At 49.4% G+C, this 22088-nt stretch overlaps 2 protein-coding genes across 3 annotated transcripts in view; one reads left to right on the top strand and one right to left on the bottom strand.

The window, feature by feature from the left end:
* PLA2G4A (phospholipase A2 group IVA) overlaps window positions 1-21477 on the bottom strand; it is a 150518-nt gene extending 129041 nt beyond the window's left edge. The window contains exon 1 of one of the 2 annotated variants that reach the window (XM_062211524.1): window positions 21390-21477. The gene's annotated coding sequence lies outside the window, so the exon portion shown is untranslated. The remainder of the gene's footprint in view (window positions 1-21389) is intronic. The other variant, XM_062211525.1, reaches the window with a different exon arrangement.
* On the top strand, window positions 9616-10148 carry LOC133773667 (large ribosomal subunit protein uL23-like). The gene has a single exon (XM_062211229.1). It carries the CDS (start codon window positions 9624-9626, stop codon window positions 10098-10100), a length of 477 nt encoding a protein of 158 aa, XP_062067213.1. The 5' UTR covers window positions 9616-9623; the 3' UTR covers window positions 10101-10148.
* Window positions 21478-22088: the final 611 nt, after the last annotated feature.

Here is a 22088-nt window from a genome sequence, read left to right as displayed (position 1 = left end):
GTAAAAAAGGAAAAGAGAGAACTAGATTAGACCCAGGAAATGATACCAGATAGTCACTGACTGAATCCATAGAAAGAAATGAAGACTACCAGAAACAGCAAACATGTAGGTTAATATAAAATATTCTATAGTTTTTCCTCTTCTCTTAAATTCTCTAAAAGACACAGAATCTATAAATTAACAATATACAACACTATATGATTGGGTTTATAACGTGTTTGATCCATATAGCAACAACAGTACAAAGAAATGAGGAGCAAATGCAAATCCATGCAAAGTTTCTCTATTTTACAAGAATCGTTATCCATATGAAGTAGATTATAACAAATTAAGGTGCATATCTCCTTAAAGAGCAACCACTAAGAAAACCACTCAAAAATATAGTTAAAATATCAAAAAAGGAACTTAAGAAGGGTTAAAAAGGAAAGAGCTTTTTAAATAAGGAAAGGACATGGTTTGTAAGAAAGACTTTATCCTGATGGCTAGTTTACTCTAGACTGAAATGGAAATGGTGAAATGTTTAAAGTAAGTTGAAGAGGGTGTGTGGAAGTCACAAAAGGTTATAAAAGAAAGAAATATTGGACATGCTAACTGCTGCTCCGAGAGGTATCTGTGCCATGCTCCAGGAAGAATGTTGTCTCTGGGTCAATCAGACTGGACAGGTACAAACCCAAATTTGTACTTTTCCTGGACAATTCCAAACAGCTCCAGGACCAGGCCAAGCAGGGCTGGGATTTCTGGCCTGACATCTGTCATGCCTATTTCCTCTCCTTGGCCCAATAACTTCTGTAATCTTGCTGCTTCTCTTCGGACCTTATGTTTTTAATGCCCTTGTTCCTTTTGTCTCTAACAGACTAAAGGCTATCAAACTCCAAATGGCCGTCAGACAAGGCTTCCAGCCCATTCCATTGGACGACCTGAGCAGCCCCCTGGACTGAGCAGGACAGTCTTTCCAAGGCCACTGTTGCACACCATAAGACAGATAGCAAGAGGAAAATACCCAAATCCTCCTCGATGCCCACATGCCAGCTTTGAAGAAGTTACAGAAAACAGAACTCCATCCATAATCCCAAAGAAGAATTTTGGGTATTACCTCTTGAGGGGGGAATGTTAGGTAGGAAGTCAGTTATGAGCTTATGTGTGTGTAACAGGCCTAAAGAGAAGACATCTATGTCCAGCATATGCATTTACATCTCAAAGTCATCCTGATAATGTTTCAGGGGCAGCCTGGCCCTCGCATCCTGCCCTGCCCCCTTCTACATGATAACCTGCCAGGTGGAGGTCCCCACCCCTTCTGCCTGACAATCTTCCACAATCTCCCAGGTGCAGCCTAGTATCTGCATCTCAAATACCCTGCTCCCTTCCTCCTGTCTGATAACATTTGCATCCATAAAGTCCTTTGTTTCAGACCTTCAAGAGAAGTTTTTCTATTTACATCCAAAAATCCCTTTGTTCCAAGAGAAGCAGAGGTGGGGAAGCAAGACCCATCTCCTTAAAAACCCCCAGCCTCAACTAGACTGTGTGCTCTGCTCTCTGCATCTTTGCTGAGCCACCCGCCTGGCCTGGTCAGGTGTAATCTCTCCACTCAACATGTAACCTCCCTCCTTCCTCCTCCCCAGTCTCTCAGGCTCTGTCTGGAGAGGTGCCCATCCGTCCTTACAGATGTCCCTTCCTAATAAACCTTGCTATTTTACCTCCCATTAAAATTATATATATATATATATATATATATATATATATATATATATTCAAAAAAGGAACTTAAACAAACCACCAGAAATTACCTTCCTAATTCAAGAAACGGAAGAAAAGAAATGAGACACATAGAGAACAAGATGGCAGACGGCAGTGCGGCCATGTCTCCATTAATGTTATTACATTAATATGACAGCACGGGGTGGACATTCAGCACGGCAGTGAAGACGCCACCTGGGACACCAGCATCCCCCAACAGTGCCTGGGTTTGCGTTCCAGCTCTGCTTCCCACCAGGGCACAACCGGGAAGACAGTAAGTGATGGCTCAGACACTGGGGTACCTGCTATCCATGTGGGATGCCTGGATTGTCTGGGGCTTCTGGCTTCAACCTAAGTATGATCCAGCTGCTATGGGTATTTAGGGAGAAAACCAGTGGATGGAAGATTTTTTTGTCTTTCTGACTCTCTCTCTCTGTCCCTCTTTCAAATGAATAAAAAAAAAAAATGTTTTAAATGTGAGTGGATTTAACCCTCCAATGACATAGTTGTCAGCCTGGATTAAATCTCCCACATCAAAAATTGTGGAAAAATCCAGATAAGGTCTGTAGTTTACTTAGTAGCATTATACCAAGGTCAGTTTCCTGGTTTTGATAATGTACTTTGGTTATGTAAGATTTTATAGTGGAAAAAGCTAAAAGAAGCATATATGAGAACTCTGTGTAATGCTTTTCACACAATCTATTAAATTCTTTTAAAATTAAAAAGATTTTTTAGGGCCAGCATTGAGGCACAGCAGATAAAGTCACCATCTGCAACACCAGTATCCCATATGTGCTACGGTTCGTGTCCTAGCTGCTCCACTTCCGACCCAGCTCCCCGCTAACAGCCTGGAAAAGCAGCAGAAGATGGCCAAAGTGCTCGGGCCCCTGCACCCAAGCTCCTGGCTCCTGGCTCCAATCTGACCCAGTGCTGGAAGTTGGGGGGCCATCTGGGGAATGAAGGAGGGGGTGAAGATCGATCTCTCCCTCTCCTTCCTCTTTTCTCTCTGTAACTCTTTCAAATAAATACTTTTTAATTTTTTTTTTTGTAAGGCAGAGCTAGAGAGAGAGAGAGAGAGAAAGAGATCTTCCATCCACTGGTTCACTCTCCAAATGGCCACAAAGGCCAGAGCTGAGCCAGATGGACGGCAGAAGCCAGGAGCTTCTTTGGGGTCTCCCACAAGGGTGCAGGGACACAAGCACTTGGGCCATCCTCTGCTGCTTTTCCCAGGCAAATCAACAGGGAGCTGCATCAGAAGGGTACAGCTGGGACTTGAACCAGCACCCATGTGGGATGCCAACATCACAGGTGGCGGCTTAACCTGCTACGCCACAGTGCAGGCCCCAGAAGTGTTTTTTATAAAAAGTTAAAAAGAATCAAATACATGTGCATAGGTCTTACTGCTCTGTACAATTTTCTTTCCAGCAATAGGGGCACACGGTCAGCATTGGTCACCTTCCTGGGGACAGACTGTGGTCAGACAGTGAGGGCACTTCCAGCGGCAGTGACAGTCACTCCTCCTCCCCCCAGCTGTGAGCAGCGGTGGCGGCAGCAGCAGCTATTCTAGGTTTCTGTGGCGTAAGGCCAGGCCAACATCCCCCCCGCCACTAACGCCCACGCTTAACTCAGTCCTGGAAACCTTATTCAAATCAGATTGCACAACCACTATAATGAATGCGCATGAAACAGCAGGGCCTTTGGGTTTTTTTGTTGCTTAGAACTGAGCTAAATCACCAGTCTTGGTGAATATACATGGTCTTTTAAGTGTGAAGTCAGAGATATGAAACCTATACTTTCTTTTTTCTTCCTTTGTTTTTCTTTCCCCCATCCTGTAAATAGAATCTTCCTGAACACAAAAGAGAGGGGGATCTGGACTCACTTCCCATCACACACTTGCTTGTGCACCATGACTGCTGGTTTCCAATGAGTGCGGGCCACGTGCGGGCTCTCCCAGCTCTGTCACACAGGCAGGGCCGGAGGACTTCCCGGGACACGTGAGACAGCGTTTGGCCACCTCCCTCTGTACCATGGGTTACGGCCAGAGGAGGGACCTGTTAGGAAGGCCTCGAGGAAGGGGTGGGGGTGTGGAAGGTGCTTTTCTGCCTCGCTCCATTCACTGTGTTGAGAGAGGAGGCTCAGCAGTGCGTCCTGGCAGCTTCTCACGGGGAGCCAGGCCCAGCACAAAGCCTGCCTCCTCCTTCCCCAGCTGCAGGATCCTTGTCCTCACTTTCCCCACCCGTAACACGGGGAAAGGGTGCCTACAGTGCACACAGACACCGGGAGGGGAGTGGACGTCAGTCGCCACGCACAGCACCTGGCAGGGCAGGAGCACATGGAGCCAGCATGCGTCTTTGGGGCTGTTTATGAAACGTGCTTTTCCGGAGCCACCTCTGCTCTGAGGCTTATTGGGCTCTGTGGAGAGCTCGAAGTAACGCAGGCAGGTCGGCTGAGTACCCTTCATAGAGACTGTACACTTCTTCATACTCCACGATGAGTTTTTAATAGAAATTAAGGAATGCTGTTTTGAACCCATTAAAATGTTTAAACTTTCAAACACTGGACGTTTGACCTTGTGCTAAAGCTATACTGGCTATAAAAAGACGTCTTAACAGCTAAAAGGACGGGGTGGGCCGTGGCATAGCTGGTAAAGCCATGGTGTCAGCATCCCACTTCTGATCCAGCTCCCTGCTAATGCTCCTGGGAAAGCAGCAGAAGATGGGCCAAGTGCTTGGGCCCCTGCACCCACGTGGGAGACGTGGAAGAAGCTCCTGGCTGCAGATCAGCCCAGCTCCAGCCATTGTGGCCATTTGGAGAGTGAACCAGTGGATGGAAGAGCTCTCTTTCTCTTTTCTCTCTCTAACTGTTCCTTTCAAATAATAAATCTTAAAAAAAAAAAAAAGCCAAAAGACAGTGTATTATTGTCTTTCCACTATCACCATTCTTATCCGATAATTACTATGGCTGAAACTTTAATTTCTTAACTGTCTTTGCCAGTGCTAAGCAAACTTTGACATCACCACAGGCACAGGGCAATGAAGAGATGAGAGCAGCTAAGAGGATAAATGAGCTGCTGTGTATCTGAAATGCCTGTTTAGTACAGAAAATTTATTAGGAGAACCTCCCTGCTCCCCAGGAAAGGTGAGAACAAGTCCCAGGTACCACGGCAGGTGGTCAGTCCTTGGCTCCATCTCTTAAACCAGAACCCAACCGGCACCCAACAGGGCAGACTCTGCGGCTCCTCCCCGGTGAGGCTCCTGCTGCCCTTCGCTCACATCCACGCTTTGCTCACTCACTGCTTTCCTTCCCCAGCTCTGAAAATGCTCCCTAGGCTCTGAAACTTGTATTATTGAAAGCCCATCATTTAAACAGACAAGTGCACACGGCACACCTACCTACGGGAGAGAGTGAAGGGCTTCAAACGGGAAAGGCCTCACAGAAGTGATAAATAACTGGGCTGGCATGTGACAACACGACAGGGCTTAGATGTATGAGAGTCTTCAAGTAGTCTGTGGGAAATGCACTGAGAAAACCACGCGTGGATTTCAAAAAGGATCTGCACCTTAAACAAGCTTTCCTTCTAATTTCATTTCCCATGACCTGTTGAAGTATTTGAGTAGAAGAGGAAATGGAGGCGCTTCCTCTGAGGACACGCACGCGCATCAGAGATGCTCCATCCCACCGCAGGCGCTCTCTCTCTTCCCCATACCTACTCCCAAGGACCCCGTCTGCCCATCACTCAGGATTCCGCAGTACGCCGTCCCTCCACCTAGCTTCCAGGATGGGACCCTGTGTTTCTTTTTACTTCCTGCCACAACTTATACACCAAACACCATCGCACGTGGTGCGCGGCTCCTGAACGGTGGGCAACGTGAGGCAAGCTCTGCCTCCCTCTCCCTGCCTTGCTCGCGAGCCCAGAGTGATCACTCAACTCCCACGGACAGAAGGATGAACGAACACACGTGGGACCCGGCACGACACACTGGAGGAAAGTGGTCAGATCACAAACAAGGTCTTGTGCTGAGAAACAGCCAAAGGAAGCAGGGTCGGTTCACAGAACCTAGAGAGAGAAACTGGAAGACACCTCAGCAGTAGTTCAGCAGGATACTTCACGCTTGTTAAAACTCCCCAGGTGAGGGAACCCAGAGATGGAAGACCTTTCTCTCTACCTCTCAAGTAAATACATAATAACAACAACTTTCCAGGGCCGGCGCTGTGGCACAGCGAGTTAACGCCCTGGCCTGAAGCACCAGCAACCCACATGGGCACCGGTTCGAGACTTGCTGCTCCACTTCTGATCCAGCTCTCTGCTGTGGCCTGGGAAAGCAGTAGAAGATGTACCAGGTCTCTGGGCCCCTGCACCTGCATGAGAAACCCGGAAGAAGCTCCTGGCTCCTGACTTCAGATCGGTGCAGCTCCGGCCATTGCAGCCAACTGAAGAGTGAACTATCGGATGGAAGACCTCTCTCTCTCTCTCTCTCTCTCTCTGCCTCTCCTCTCTCTGTGTAACTCTGACTTTCAAATAAATAAATCTTTAAAAAAAAAAAAAACTTCCCAAGTACAGTATTCTGTTAAGTGATTTATACACACACACACACACACACATATATACAAATAGCATCTCTTAATTTTCATAACAAGGTTATGATCATTATTGCCATTTTAGAGACTGCTTTCAAAAGTGATTTCTGACTGAGAACTCGAAGGATGGCAGCTCCACACCACACTCTGCAGGACAGCTGTGTGTCAGGAAGGCTGCGGACATTCCCAGGCCCTCTGTGTGAGCTGCTGGAGCCGGTGCTGGAATCCTGACCGGTGCCACTCACACCAATTCTCCTTCTTTGCATGTCATCCTGCCACTCTCCCAGAGAGCCCACACACAGACGGAGGCCCTGAGCCGCTTACCCAGTCAGCAACAGAGTGATCACGGAGCCTTCCCAGGGTGCCAGGGGGACAGATGCGGCACTCTGGACCTCAACAAAATACCGCAGGACAGGCAGCTCACAAACAAGCTTGCTTTCGCCCAGTTCTGGGGGTGGAAGTCCAACACCAAATTTTGGTTTGTTTGAGGCCTCTCTTCTCGGCTTGCAGAGGGCCACACTCTTGCTGTCTCTCCACAGGTGCTTTCTCTGTGCAGGTGGGTTCCCAAAATATTTCCTCTCCTAAGAAGGAGGCCTGTCTCACTGGATGAGGGCCTAGCCGGCTGGCCTTGCTTTAATGTAGTCAGCTTGGAGAAGGTCTCATCTCCAAAGACGGCTGCCTCTGGAGGTGCTGGGGGTCAGGACGCCCATGGATGAACTGGGAAGGGCCATGATTCAGTGTGTGAGTGACATACTTCCACAGCACACTTGCAGCAGGTAAACCAGCGGCATCAAACCGCGGCTGGAGCAGGTGGTGCTTGGGGAGCAGGGGCAATGGCCACTGCAGAAGCCGGGATGGGACGGGACACCCAGCTGAGCAGTGATGTGGCGGGCAGCGGAGTTTCAGAGCTCTCAGGCAGACAGACAGACAGACACGCACACACACACACACACACACGGAGAAAACTGACTACCTAACACAGCTTCTTGTTCCACTTCACCTCTGGGAAGCTCAAGTGCAGGTGAGCGTGCCTACTTCAGCAGGAAACTGGCCAGTCCAGTTCCATACACCACATTACAAACACGGCAGGAATGTCTCCCCACTCCCAGGCCAGTTTTCGGGTTTTCTTTCCTAGACATTCCTGGTTTGCTGGCATTTTCCATTGTTTCAGCTCTCTGGGGAGGAAAGCAGGTGACCACTCTGGCTATACTTTAAGGTACTTTAAGGTCACCAAAGTGTGGAGTTGGAGGAAGCACAGCAGGCCTGCAAAAAGTGCATAAAAAATATGTCCTAAGAAAAAGCTACAGGCCGGCGCCGTGGCTTAACAGGCTAATCCACCACCTTGCGGCGCCGGCACACCGGGTTCTAGTCCCGCCGGATTCTATCCCGGTTGCCCCTCTTCCAGGCCAGCTCTCTGCTATGGCCCGGGAAGGCAGTGGAGGATGGCCCAAGTGCTTGGGCCCTGCACCCGCATGGGAGACCAGGAGAAGCACCTGGCTCCTGGCTTCGGATCAGCGAGATGTGCTGGCCGCAGCGGCCATTGGAGGGTGAACCAACGGCAAAAGGAAGACCTTTCTCTCTGTCTCTCTCTCTCACTATCCACTCTGCCTGTCAAAAAAATAAATAAATAAATAAATAAATAATTAAAAAAGAAAAAGCTACACTCACATTTCAAAAAAAAAAAAAAATACACTGGCCAGCACCACGGCTCACTAGGCTAATCCTCCGCCTGCGGCACCGGCACCCCAGGGTTCTAGTCCTGGTCGGGGCGCCGGATTCCATCCTGGTTGCTCCTCTTCCAGGCCAGCTCTCTGCTGTGACCCGGGAAGGCAGTGGAGGATGGCCCAAGTCCTTGGGCCCTGCACCCTGGGAGACCAGGAGAAGCACCTGGCTCCTGCCATTGGATCAGTGCGGTGCGCCAGCCACAGTGGCCATTGGGAGGTGAACCAACGGCAAAAAGGAAGACCTTTCTCTCTGTCTCTCTCTCTCACTGTCCACTCTGCCTGTCAAAAAAATAAATAAGTAAAAAATAAAAAAAATTTAAAAAAAATAATCACCACCTAGAGGGTACTTCACTATGCAAATTTGTAAGCTGAAGTCTGCAGACGTCAGCAAACCTAGCGAGGTTTCCGTAGGGAATCAACTGCACACAACCTCTCACTTTGAACCAAGTGCTCTTCCTTTACACACTACCGGCACCTCCTCTCTCACCACTCACATGCAGGTAAAAAAAGAGATAGAATGGAAATAAAGAGGACATATATAAACTCTAGTGTGACCAAAACTCATGCTACCAAATTATCGTTTGATGTATTGTAGGCTCAAAACGTGGATTTCCCCTTACGACTGCTCAAACAGACCTTAGAGTCCCTTTCAGCCTTTCTACTTTTCTAAGCTTCAGCATGGTTGTGAGTCGTTTACTTATACATCTTAGAATATTTTTAAAAAAACCCTCTTCCCACACAGACCATTCTGGAATCCTTTCAGACGGACAGGTGTCAATGAGGAACATTGTTTTGCCTAACCTGGTCGTGGTGAGGCACTCAGTGCCAGCACGCCTTACCCAGCTCTGGCCACGCGGCACCAAACGCTCAGGGAAGGCTCATTTCTGCAGCTTTCTCTCCAGACCGGAAGTGTTGCAAACACACTCCCCTGGGGAGCATCAGTGTTTGGTTGAGGGCTCCACGCCCTCTCTAACTGCTGCCTTTTTCCCCCTTACTTAAGAAGCCCCTGCAGGGAAAGCCCTAGTTCTCTCCAGGGTAAGCAGTCATGGAAGACCTCCAGGGAGACCATCCCGCTGGCTTCACTGCACGCGAGAGTCACTTCATCAGTGGCTCAGTCACCCAGTCTTGCTTTGCCTTTTTTTCTTTTTTAAAGATTTTATTTATTTATTTAAGAGGTAGAGTCATAGACAGCGAGAGCGAGAGGTGGAGAAGGTTTTCCGTCCGCTGGTTCACTCCCCAAATGGCTGCAATGGCCAGAGCTACACTGATCTGAAGCCAGGAGCTTCTTCCAGGTCTCCCATGTGGGTGCAGGGGCCAAAGCGCCTGGGCCATCCATCTTCCACTGCTTTCCCAGGCCATAGCAGAGAGCTGGATTGGAAGAGGAGCAGCCGGGACTAGAACTGGCAGCCATATGGGATGCCGGCACCACAGGCGGAAGATTAACCTACTGCCCCACAGCGCCAGCCCCTTGCCTTGCTTTTAACTATCATGGGAACTCATGCAGACAGCTGGTGAGGTTGATCTTGCAGATAAAAATATAGATGTTGACTATCATCTTTAAGAGGAGCAAATGGCCTTTTCACCAAGATGGCGCCGAAGGCGAAGAAGGAAGCTCCTGCCCCTCCTAAAGTCGAAGCCAAAGCAAAGGCCTTAAAGGCCAAGAAGGCAGTGCTGAAAGGCGTCCACAGCCACAAGAAGAAGAAGATCCGCACGTCCCCCACCTTCCAGCGGCCCAAGACACTACGCCTCCGACGGCAGCCCAAATACCCTCGGAAGAGCGCCCCCAGGAGAAACAAGCTTGACCACTATGCCATCATCAAGTTCCCCCTGACCACGGAGTCTGCCATGAAGAAGATAGAAGACAACAACACCCTGGTGTTCATTGTGGATGTCAAGGCCAACAAGCACCAGATCAAACAAGCTGTGAAGAAACTCTATGATATTGATGTGGCCAAAGTCAACACCCTGATCAGACCTGACGGAGAGAAGAAGAAGAAGGCCTATGTGCGGCTGGCTCCTGACTATGATGCTCTGGACGTTGCCAACAAAATTGGGATCATCTGAACTGAGTCCAGCTGGCTAATTCTAAATATATGTTTTTCCACCATAAAAAAAAAAAAAAAGAGGAGCAAATGGACAAAAATATAGCAGGAATTGAGGAAGCTCCAAGGAGCTGTGCATCCACCCATCCCAGGCATTAACTGTGAAATCAAGCCACTAAACTTGAGGAGCTGTGCATCCACCCGTCCCAGGCAGTACTGTGAAATCAAGCCACTAAACTTGAGACCAGCACTGGACAAGTCCGAGATTGCGCAAATGTGATAGGAACTCCAGCTCACCATTCTTTTCTAAGGCTGTAATAAGTCTCAGAAATGGGCTTCCAGATGCCAGGAAGGCAGACTGACCTTTGCAAGGGAACAGGAGACAAATCTCTTGCAGGATTAACAGCTCTATAGACGGCAAAGGTAAAGCACGCATTTGGGGTTCTTAAACTTCTTTGTGCCAGAGAGCCATCTGGCAGTCTGAGGACCCATTGACACAGGGTGACATTTTAAAAATCACCACATAACGGCCGACACAGCGGCTCAACAGGCTAATCCTCTGCCTGCGGTGCCAGCACCCCAGTTTCTAGTCCCGGTAGGGGCACCGGATTCTGTCCCGGTTGCCCCTCTTCCAGGCCAGCTCTCTGCTGTGGCCCGGGAGTGCAGTGGAGGATGGCCCAAGTCCTTGGGCCCTGCACCCACATGGGAGAGCAGGAGAAGCACCTGGCTCCTGGCTTCGGATCAGTGCAGTGGCTGGCCATGGCACGCCGGCCGTAGTGGCCATTTAGGGGGTGAACCAACAGAAGGAAGACTATTCTGTTTCTCTCACTGTCCACTCTGCCTGTCAAAAAAAAAAAAAATCACCACATAAAACAGCAGATCATAAACGAAGGGAATCAAGAGGAGCCCCTGGGCCACAGCAGACCACAGACGCGAGGTCGCATTTATGCCTGCCTGGGACCCTTGTAGCTGGTTGCCCCTGTCTGTTTCTGACACTTCCAAAGTCTGGTATATAAGTTTTCTCCAGACATAAGGACTCTAGGTAGAAGGATAGAAAATGGCCTTCTTTTTGCAATGCCGACCGCTGCTAGCACCGTAGGGAATGAGTGGCACATCCTGTATTTCAGGTGCGGCGCGTGGTCCACACGGATGGAAGAGAACTACAGCCGGGGCATCTGTACACACTGGCACACACTGCCCCAAGCGCCGGTCACCAAGATGGAGCCCTGCTTCCAGGACGGTTAGCACAGCGTGTGGAGCTTTCAGCCGGGCATCTGCTGATGACATATAATGACTCAGGGTTTTTGGGGTTTTTTTGCCCTTAAATACGCAATGAACAGAAACACTGGACTCTCCCCTCCATTTTGCAGATGAGGAACTGGCCAGGAGGAAGTTAGACAACAGCAGCGAAACCACAGCCTGACACATGCGGCAGCGCCAAGAGTCCAGAGCACAATTTCCCATTCGTGATGCGTCTCATGAGGTGGGGGAAGAATGGGGAGAGGGGCAGAGCCAAGGCAGCCTCGCATGCCTGCGCACGGGGCACGTGCCCCTCCCCACCTCGAAGCCCAGCCTGGCCCACCGGACTCCCTGCTTCCTTCCGTAGGCAGCCTGGCTCTCCCGAGAGGACTGAGATGGACTTCCCAGGGAGAGCATCTCTGTCCTTGCAGGAAACGTGAGGGTCAGTACCCCTATAAATTTAGTCCCCCAAACACAACCTGGTGGCCAGGTGTTGTCTAAAGCTCTAAGGATGGAAAAAGAAAGGGGAGTGCCTTTCGACACAAGGGCAGGGTTTCTGTCTAGCTAGGGAAAGCGCACCAGGGAGCAGGTGCGGCCAGGGGCTGGAACTGCCCTCCAGCTGTCACTAATCACCCTCCGTACGAGGATCTGGGATCTAACAGCAGTAGGAACGCTGATTGGGTTTTGTTTTGGTTGGCGGGTGCCTGCTCCTGCTAATGTTTTAGACATCTCCATACACTGCAGCTCCAACGGTTAGAGCCCTCTGTCAGGCAATTCTCCGTACCCTCAGGAACCCAGGGAACTTGACGAAGCCTTGGGAGGTGGGGAGCAGGCAGCTACAAGACAGACCCCAGATTCAGCGAAGGCCTGGGGGGCAGAATGTGAAACTTCCCCAAGTGCAGATGACAACAGCAACTATCCCACCACCCAGGGTATGAAGAAAAAAAACTCCCAGAACCATGGATCCAGCAACAGGGAACGGCTTCGAGACGCACGGAGCTGCAGAACCAGGCCCAGCTACTGGGGGGGGGGGGTCAGGGGTGGGGGGCGATGAACCCACCAAGAGTTTGGAAAGCACACAGGCTCTATCCCTGCCCAGCAGGGCTGGAAATCCCCTCCAGCAGTCACTAACTACCTTCCATACGAGGATCTGGGATCTCACAGGAGTAGGTTGTTTTGTTTAATTTTTGCTTGGTGCTGTGGTTCATTTTTAAGGATTTCCAGCCTTTTTCTTGAAGAACCCAATCATCTGGCTTCCCTGCTCCTGGCTGGAGAAAAACCACAGAACCTGGCGTATGGTTCCATTGCAGGCTCAGGTCTTCAAACCCCAAGGGCCCCTCTCCACGGCAGGGCAGGCTTCTTTCTAGGCGTCTCCAGGGCACTTGCGCTCCCACTGCAGGAAGTAACTGTTCCCTTAGTCTTGCACCACCCCACCCCACACTTAGCATGACCTCCCCTTCCCGTGCTGAGAAAACAGAAAGCAGCAGAGGGGAGGTTCTCATCTTCCCACTTCCAGTCTGCAGGTGCCGGGGAGCGTGTCCCATTACAGAGCTGCCCCACGCCTGCGCTCTGCATGCACACTCCTCCTCTCCACCTCAGGGGCTTCACTCCCACCACCGTCTTTCCTGCAGTATCAAACGTCACTTTCAAACCATCTCTCCGTCCAATCCGGGGTCTTTGATGCAGACGCCAGATACCAGAAGGTCCTGGTCTCCCACATCTCCTGGCCTCCCTCCTTCAGCTCACAGTTCCCTTGCCCCGCTATTACCACACCTAACACACTAAATTAGGGAGTGGTCCAGCTGGCCCTTGGGGTCCCTGAACACAGACTCACGACATCCTTTATCTCCTCCTGGACAACATCTTGTGGAGTTTCTTTTCCAGCAACCCCAGGCCCCAAGCAAGAAGTCACTACCACCTCACTGATTGCAGCCCAGTCATGCATCGTTACAATTCCCAAAGAACACGACATCCCTGCCCAAGGGGGACCAGGAGCACTGCAGATCAACCAGAGATGGACACAGCTGAACATGTGCTGCCCGGCCCCAGCTTCAGAGCGTAGGATCCCTTACTGCACCCCTCGAGGAGCCCAGGAAGGAAGCGGTATCTGTCAGGCTCCCTGCTTCGTGATTTGCAACAAACTCCCACCTTCTCCCCGCACCTCAGACACAGGGACTGGCTTGTCTGCATCAGGTGAGCAGATGCAATCTGGGGGTTCTATAGAGGCTCCTCCCCCCAAGATCTGGGGGCATCTAGGACAGACCCCCTACCCCTCCTACCCCTGCTAGGTCTCCATGCTTCAGTTGCGTTTCGTCATCAGAGTTCTCTAAGGGCTCAAATGCTCACCTTGCTTCCCTGTGCCGGCCACCCCAGCACCCAATTCCCTCCCACCCCACCTCCACTCCTCATTCCCGTCCTCACTCCCACACCAGCGCCACTGCCTCCCGACATCAGACCACCCCCTCCGCCGAAACCACTGCTTCCAAGATCATCAGTGACCGCCAAGTTTCCAAGAGCGGCGGTCACTTCCCCGCCTACATAGTTCTCGAGCTCTGGGCTTCCTCTGAAGCCATTCCCCTCCCCCTTTACTCCGTGGCATCTCCCTAATCCCCAGTTCTCCATCGAATGTCTTGCTGGCTTCTCTGAGGCTATTCCACCATTGCTGCTCTCCACGTGCAGCCCGCTCCTCACCCTGCCCTCCTCACGCCTCTGGGGGTGCACCCCATCTTCCACTCTCCATGCTCTATCATCTAAAGCTCTCTATCATCAAAGCTCATTTGCTTCTCTTCTATCACTTGTTACCTGTTTGTTCACACAGTCTCTCGCCTCCAAAGGCAAATGAACTACACCTGCTTTATTCACCCAGGTTTGCCCTAAATGTAGCACGGTGCCTCGCATCTTACTAAATACTAATTAAAACGTACTGGATTGGTGAAGAAGTGAATGAACATAGCTCATTTTGTTTGATCCAGTAGGTAAAAATCCTTATGTGAAAAAGAAAAGTATTGGCCAGCGCCGCGGCTCACTTGGCTAATCCTCCACCTGCGGCGCCGGCACCCCAGGTTCTAGTCCCTGTTGGGGCGCCGGTTTTGTCCCGGTTGCTCCTCTTCCAGTCCAGCTCTCTGCTGTGGCCCGGGAAAGCAGTGGAGGATGGCCCAGGTGCTTGGGCTCTGTACCCACATAGGAGACCAGGAGGAAGCACCTGGCTCCTGGCGGCCTTTTGGGGGATGAACCAACGGAAGGAAGACCTTTCTCTCTGTCTCTGTCTCTCTCTAACTCTGCCTGTCAAACAAAGAAAAAGAAGAGTATCAAAGACTATCAAAATTGCTTCACCCAATATCTGGTCTGTTTTCTGAGTCCTCAAAAAACACAGTCTTCTACTACTTTTCAAAGCAAACTATATACATATATTTTAAAATGCTATATTGAAATTATTTTTCTCACTGAAAATTATGATTTATATAAGAGCATTATTTTTACTGTGATGATGAAAAGTGCAGAAATCTTTAAGAAATGTTTAACTTATCTTTTAGATTGACAAGTTGGCTTGGTTTGCTAATTATATAATAGTCTTAATTATCATATTAATATCATAATTTTAACAATTTATAATAATCTTAATTATCATATTAATATTGTGCTAATATGTAATTTAAAATAATTTGTTATTTATTAGTACATATTACTTAAAGTATTAAGATAGAATAATTTCTAGTTAACATAAATTGCCCTGTATTGGTTATCAATGTGTATTAATACCAATTAACATGCATTGATAGACAAGAGAGTAATAGGTAAGGTATTAACTAACCACCAATTTATCAATCCAAACCATAGTTTAAGCAGACAGTAAGAACCTCTGCAAGCAGCAAGTGAGTTTAACAAAACTCATTCTTGTATTGGTTTTCAGTCACAAGAGCAGCAATGCAGACAGTGATAAAGATGACAGGAAATCCCACGTAAATATCATGAACACTTATGTATTTCAAACACGAACCTCTAGCTGTCACCAGGGACAACTACCAAGAGACAGGATATCGCTAAGCACCTGTGCAATTAAGTATGACAACAGCCAAAGCTGCTAACATGTGTGAGTGGAATTCTCAGATCTACAGGGACCCTTCAAGCCTTCCCTCAAAGCACTCTCACCATAGTGCACTGGAGCACTGCCTCAGACTACACAGAGGTCCCAGTTACCTGTCAGATCCAAGTTCATGACCTCAGCTAACTTTAAATTCACCTGCCTCCCCTTCATGACAGGTGAATGAAAAGGCAGTTGATACCTGCTTGAAGTCTGTAGGAGCCACAAGTGACTGACAATTTTTGGAGATCACAATTACAGATACAGAAGCCCATAAGGAGGAGCCCAAAAGGACACTCATCCTTAGCACCCTTCCCCAGACTGCTTTTCTATGACTTCTTATGTAACCACTCTTAATCCCTAAATTCCTGTTCTCTATATTCATAATGTCACATCAAACACATGTCTTAAAAGTCCTCAAGGGCTGGCACTGTGGCATAGTAAGCTAAGCCTCCACCCGCAGCACCTGCATCCCATATGGGTGCCAGTTCCTATCCCAGCTTTTCTTCTTCCAATCCAGCTCTCTGCTATGGCCTAGGAAAGCAGTGGAAGATGGCCCAAGTGCTTGGGCCACTGCACCCACATGGAAGACCTAGAAGCAGCTCCTGGCTCCTGGCTTCGGATTGGCCCAGCTCTGGCTGTTGTGGCCATTTGGGGAGTGAACCAGCGGATGGAATATCCTTCTCTTCCTCTATCTCTAACTCTACCTCTCAAATAAACAAAATATTAAAAAAAAAAAAAAAGTGCTGGGTCGGCACTGTGGTGTAGCAGGTAAAGCCGCCACCTGCAGAGCCAGCATCCCATATGGGCGCCGGTTCGAGTCCTGGCTGCTCTACTTCTGATCCAGCTCTTGCTATGGCCTGGGAAAGCAGTGGAAGATGGCCAAAGTGCTTGGGCCCCAGACCCATGTAGGAGACTAGAGGAGGCTTCTGGCTCCTGGATTCAGATGGTGCAGGTCCAGCCATTGTGGCCAAATGGGGAGTAAAACAGTGGATAGAAGACCTCTCTCTCTCTCTCTCTCTCTCTGCCTCTCCTCTGTGTGTGTAACTCTTTTAAATAAATAAATAAATCTTTAAAAAAAAATTGTGCTCCAAAAGAATTGCTTTTTTGTTTCAATGAGTAAAATATCAGAGCCTGATCTCCACCCTATACTCTGCCGGGCAAAGACTGCCTTCTTGACCATGGACCTAGGAACTCAGCAGGATGTCTCTTTCCACCTGGGGCTGGCACTCCTGTTTTCTGACCACACTCTGCACTAAGCTCGCTTATCACGTCGAAGCTGTGGGCATAAAACCATGAGGCAAATAGGAAACGTGTCAATTTACCAACTGAAACTAAGAAGCCACTTGCTGACCGAACCTAGCAGTCAAACCTGCTCTATGATCTCATTGATTATAAAGGCATACATACACATACTAAGCCATCTTTAGAGCTAAAGATTTTTTATACCTCCTGAGGAGCATCTGTTTAAGCTACTGGATTGCTTGGAAAAGTAAAATAATAACTTTTTTTTTCCTACAAGTAATATATCCATGGTCAAAGCAGCCACTTCGATGCCAACTGCTGGGTTTAATAACAGTCAGAAAGCAACACAGGTACTGTTGCTTATACTTAGGATATTCTAAGAAATGTCTCTATTTCCCAAGCAAAACCTAGGATGAGAGCCGTACTTAATGTGTCCATTTTCTATTTTTTATAAAATGTCATATTTTATTTTCTTAAAACAGTACACAGCTATATAAAACAGTTCCAAAAAAGCAAAATTATAAATCATACATTACTTGTTCCAATTATTAAGTGTTTTGCCACTTCCTCTATTATGTCAATCAGTAACCAAGTTAAAAGGACAGACAACTGAGTTATTAGCACACTGGGGCCATGCACTTACTAGCCCTTCACTCATAGTTTTGTTTTTAAGATTTACTTATTTGAGAGGTAGAGTTACAGAGAGAGAAGGAGAGACAGAGAGAGATCTTCCATCTGATGGTTTACTCCCCAAATGGTGGCAACAGCCAGAACTGGACCTATCTGAAGCCAGGAGCTTTTTCCAGGTCTCCCACGTGAGTGCAGGGGCTCAAGCACCTGGGCCATCTTCCACGGTTTTCTCAGACCATAGCAGAGAGTTGGATTGGAAGAGGAGCAATTGGGACAAGAACCAGCATCCATATGGGATACAGGTGCTGCAGGCAGAAGCTTAACCTACTATGCCACAGTGCTGGCCCCAAATCTATAGTTTTTCTGATGTTCAGCACAATAGGAAATGGTTAATAACTTCAAAAACACACATCAAAACTGAGAAGACAAATAATCAATCAGTTTAAACATACAAAAGGCACTAAAATGAAAATCCTAAGGCTTGAACATGAAAACAGCCATTCGACCTGCCCACACCTCTTTTTCAGCTCTGTAAATGCAGATAGTAAGGGTTGACCTTTGTGGCTCAGTGGGCTGAGCTGCCACTTGCAGTACCAGCATCCCATACAGGTTCCGGTTTGAGTCCCCGATGCTCCACTTCTAATCCAGCTCCCTGCTAATTCGCCTGGGGAAGCAGCAGAAGATGGCCCAGGTGCTTGGGCCCCTGCACTCACGTGGGAGACCCAGAAGAAGCTCCTGGCTCCTGGCTCCTGGCGTCTGGCCCAGCCCTGGCCATTGCAGCCATCTGGGGAGTGAACCAGCAGATGGAAGACCTCTTCCTCTGTCTTCCCGCTCTCTGCCTTTCAGATACATAAATAAAGCTTTTTAAAAAACTGTAGAGAGCTGGCGCCGTGGCTCACTTGGTTAATCCTCTGCCTGCCACGCCAGCATCCCATATGGGCGCTAGGTTCTAGTCCCGGTTGCTCCTCTTCCAGTCCAGCTCTCTGCTGTGGCCTGGGAGGGCAGTGGAGAATGGCCCAAATGCTTGGGCCCCTGCACTCGTGTGGGATACCAGGAAGAGGCACCTGGCTCCTGGCTTCGGATCAGTGCAGTGCCAGCCATAGTGCCCATTTTGGGGGTGAACCAAAGGAAGGAAGACCTTTCTCTCTCTCTCACTGTCTAACTGTCAAAAAAAAAAAAAAACTGTAGATAGTAACACGTTTTTGCTATCTCATATGGTTATTGTTGGAATGGATAGAGTTTAAAGTAATTTATTTATAAATCATAAAATGCTGCTACATGAGAGATCATTGGGCCCAGATGTTTTTCTAAAATAGTCAGAAAACAGTTTGTAAATCAGAGAACAGCAAAATGGAAAACCAAGCAAGTCCAAGCGGAGTGCTCCGAAGGTAGGACCCCTGTACCGTCCAGGCCGTGGAGGTGCGCACACCATGGGCAGCCGTCGGTTTCTAACTCAGCACACTGCCGTTGCCTAGGTTTCTCGGCAGACTCCAGAGGTCAAGCAAATGAGGAAGGCTGAGGAACGGAAGTGGCCGACTCACAAGGCAGGGCCCATTATCGCTGACCAGAGGTGTTAAACTCCGAGATGGCTCACTCAGAGCGATGGGGCCATCACAAGCAATCCGAAGCGTTGCGTAAGTGACTAGCGTGGAGGTGCAGCTTCGGAAAACTGCTCACAAGCAGCACCAGCTACCTGTGACGCAGGGGAGCGGTACACTGTATTTGCAGAGTGTTCTAGACCAAGAACCACAGAGAATCCAAAACTGAGACTCAGGACATAGCAACTCATAACAACATAACAAGAGCAGCAAAAACATGCCACGGCCGTGTTAGTCTCAGGGAGGCACGGATACGAGAGAGCAGAACAATACCCACGCGTGCACTGTCAGCTCTGGAAAGAGCTCCAGAATCCACCTTCCTGTGCCCTCCGTGTTTGTGACCCTCACAGTCCAGAAGTAGAAGATGAAGAGTGGCCCAGAACTTGAGCTCGTGTTCCCTATGCTGGTTATTGCCGAACACGGACCGCACGCTTCTCACAGTCTTTGTATAGACCCGTCACCCTTAGTTCTCACCCAATCTCCTCTACTTTCAAAGGAGCCAATATAGACATTCCACAACCCAATCAAAAACAAGTGTCCTATCAGAAGTAAGATGATTTACTAATTAACCACTTGATATTATCATAAAACTTTGAGTTCTAGGGCCAGTGCTGTGGCACAGCAGATAAAGTCGCTGCCTGCAGTGCCGGCATCCCATATGCACGCCGGTTCGAGTCCCAGCTGCTCCACTTCCGATCCAGCTCTCTGCTATGGCCTGGGAAAGCAGTAGAAGATGGCCCAAGTGCTTAGGCTCCTGCACCCACAGGGGAGACCTGGAAGAAGCTCCTGGCTCCTGGCTTCGGATCGGCGCAGCTCTGGCCATTGCGGCCATCTGGGGGAATGAACCAGCGGATGGAAGACTCCTCTCTCTCTCTGCTTCTGTATCTGTATCTGTATAACTCTGCCTTTCAAACAAATCTTTAAAAAAGAAAAAAACTTTGAGTTCTAAGAAATGCCACATGACACGAAGCATCTTTGGGGATTTCTGAGCTCCCCAAAGCAGTTCCAAATCTGTGTGTGCTGGAAAGGTACAGGTGCAGCACTCTGCGCAGGGGTCCCGAGCTGGGACAAGGCCTGTGAGAGGGTCTCTGATCAAAACAGAGAGAGAGACAGAGAGCAGAGAGAAAAGGAAGGACCGTAAGCAACTAAACCCGTGAAACTAGCAAGAGAAAAGGAAGACTGATAAGTCAAAGGCACGCAAGAAGAAAAGGAACCACTTCTAATTCTGTCTTCCGCTTTTTTTATTCCTCCAACTTTTTTTGAGTATGTAAATGATCTGGTTTGATGACTTCGCTCTTTAAGTAGCAGCACTGGAAAGATTAAGATGCATAAAAAAAAAAACACAGGGACAAGTTATTTCTGTAGCTGGTGCTAAGAAATCTAATTCATAAGTTTCCTTTTTCCTAATTAAACACAAAAACAAAACTAACTTATGCATTCAAACGGAAGCAGTCTCTCCTCCTGTATTAGATGCTCCCACTCCAGGAAGTTTCTGAAAAGGCTTTGAGCAAAGGCAGCTTCAAGACGTCTCTACACATTTCACAATGATTGCCCAAGCTGCAAACCGAACTCTTCCCCAGTTCTGAAAACGCAGACACTGGCTGCAGAAGCCATGTGACCGCACACCTCTGGGGAGTCACTTTTAAAGCTTAGCCGGGTTTGCTGCACTAGGCTGCCTGGGAACCTCAGGTGGGCTGTGGCTCCTATCCCCGCCCATAGCAACCCCAGCTGCATCTGCAGAACTTCAGAGCCCACGCCCACGAGGGGCCCGCCCCCCGCCCAGGACACCTGCGTCTGCAGCACAGCTCCTGCTCTCCCACCACCGGCGTGAACAGCCTGTCCCGTTCACCCGTGTGCGCCCAAAACCGCAGCTGCGCAGGCGGAAGGGGCTGCAAGGTGCAGCACAATGAGCTGTGGGAAGCCGCTGGCATTTCCAGACCAAACGCCTTGGAGCTTTTTGTGTTTGTTTTTTCCTGATTCTGCAATGCAATCACTGAAACAGGTTATTGACACTCAAAACGTGGCTGCGAGTGGTGGAACTGTGTTGTTTTTGATAGCTGAATTATCCCCCACTGTGTGATGTAACTCTAAAAGCTCCAAAACTGAAAAGAAGGGAGGGAGGGGATGTAAGTATGTCCTCGGAATTGTTAAGTACAAAGCACACGGAATCTGTTAACTAATTAAAGGCATTTAAGATAAACCGAGCGCATCCCTGGTGGACGCTCCCGGGCCCCAGTGCGCACTTGGCCGGCCCGCGCGTGGACCGCCCGGCCCCGCGGCCCGCGCCCTCCGACCCTCCGCGCCGGGCGCCCGCGACCACCGAGCCCCTGGCCGGTGCTGCTCGCGGGGGCGCGGCGCCCCCGGCTGTGGGAACCCCTCCCGCCGCGCCCGACCCCCCCCCCTCGGCGCGCTCGCGCGGGCCTCAGGCGCAGCCCGGCCCCGCCCGCCGTCTCCCGCGGAGCTTCCCACCGACCCCGCAGCGGGAGGGCGCCGACGCGGCCCGCGGGCCCCGACTTACAGCGGTCTCCGCGCTCCGGGCCTCGGGCTCCGCCGGGACCCCCGGGCTCCGACTTAAGGACGGCGTGGCCCCGCCCCCGGTGGGCGGGGGCGGGGTGTGGGCGGGGCCCGGGCGTGGGCGGGGCTCCCCAGTCTGCGGGCTCCTTAAGGTAGAACTCCTGTATCAGCGGTGAGGGTCTCTGCTGTGGAACCCCCGGACATCAGAACCACGTGTCTGCGATTGCTTAAATACTGTTTCCTTTTGCTTTCTCCCAGTAAACTAAGAACAAAGCCGAAAAGGTAGTCAGTAACCTACAGCCCTTTATAACAAAGTCAGAATATAAAATATGCACGTTAAAGATGAATAGAAGACCACTGGAAAAAAAAAATCAAGTGTGTTCAAATCTTTTTTTCCAAACGTAAAACACCTGGGTTGACACTCGTTTTTAAATGCAAAATTAAAATCAGGAGGAGCAGATTTGACCTGGCTCTGCAATGACTCTCCCCACCCCTGGCTTGGGCCTGGTATGTGTGTTTTGGCTGAGTTATCTGGGATGAGAGCATTCTCTGTGTGTGTCTGTACCTCTCTTTCTATCTGTGCCTCTCTGTACCTCTGTCTGTCCTGCACCTTTCAAAAATAATTTAAAAATTAAAAGCATATCAAAGCATATATATATTGAGATTTGGGTTAGAGAGGAGATATCAAATCAAGTTGAATTCC

The sequence above is a fragment of the Lepus europaeus genome, chromosome 14 (assembly GCF_033115175.1).
Source record: "Lepus europaeus isolate LE1 chromosome 14, mLepTim1.pri, whole genome shotgun sequence".
In the NCBI taxonomy this organism is placed as follows: Eukaryota; Metazoa; Chordata; class Mammalia; order Lagomorpha; family Leporidae; genus Lepus; species Lepus europaeus.
This window is presented reverse-complemented; position numbering and strand designations above follow the sequence as displayed.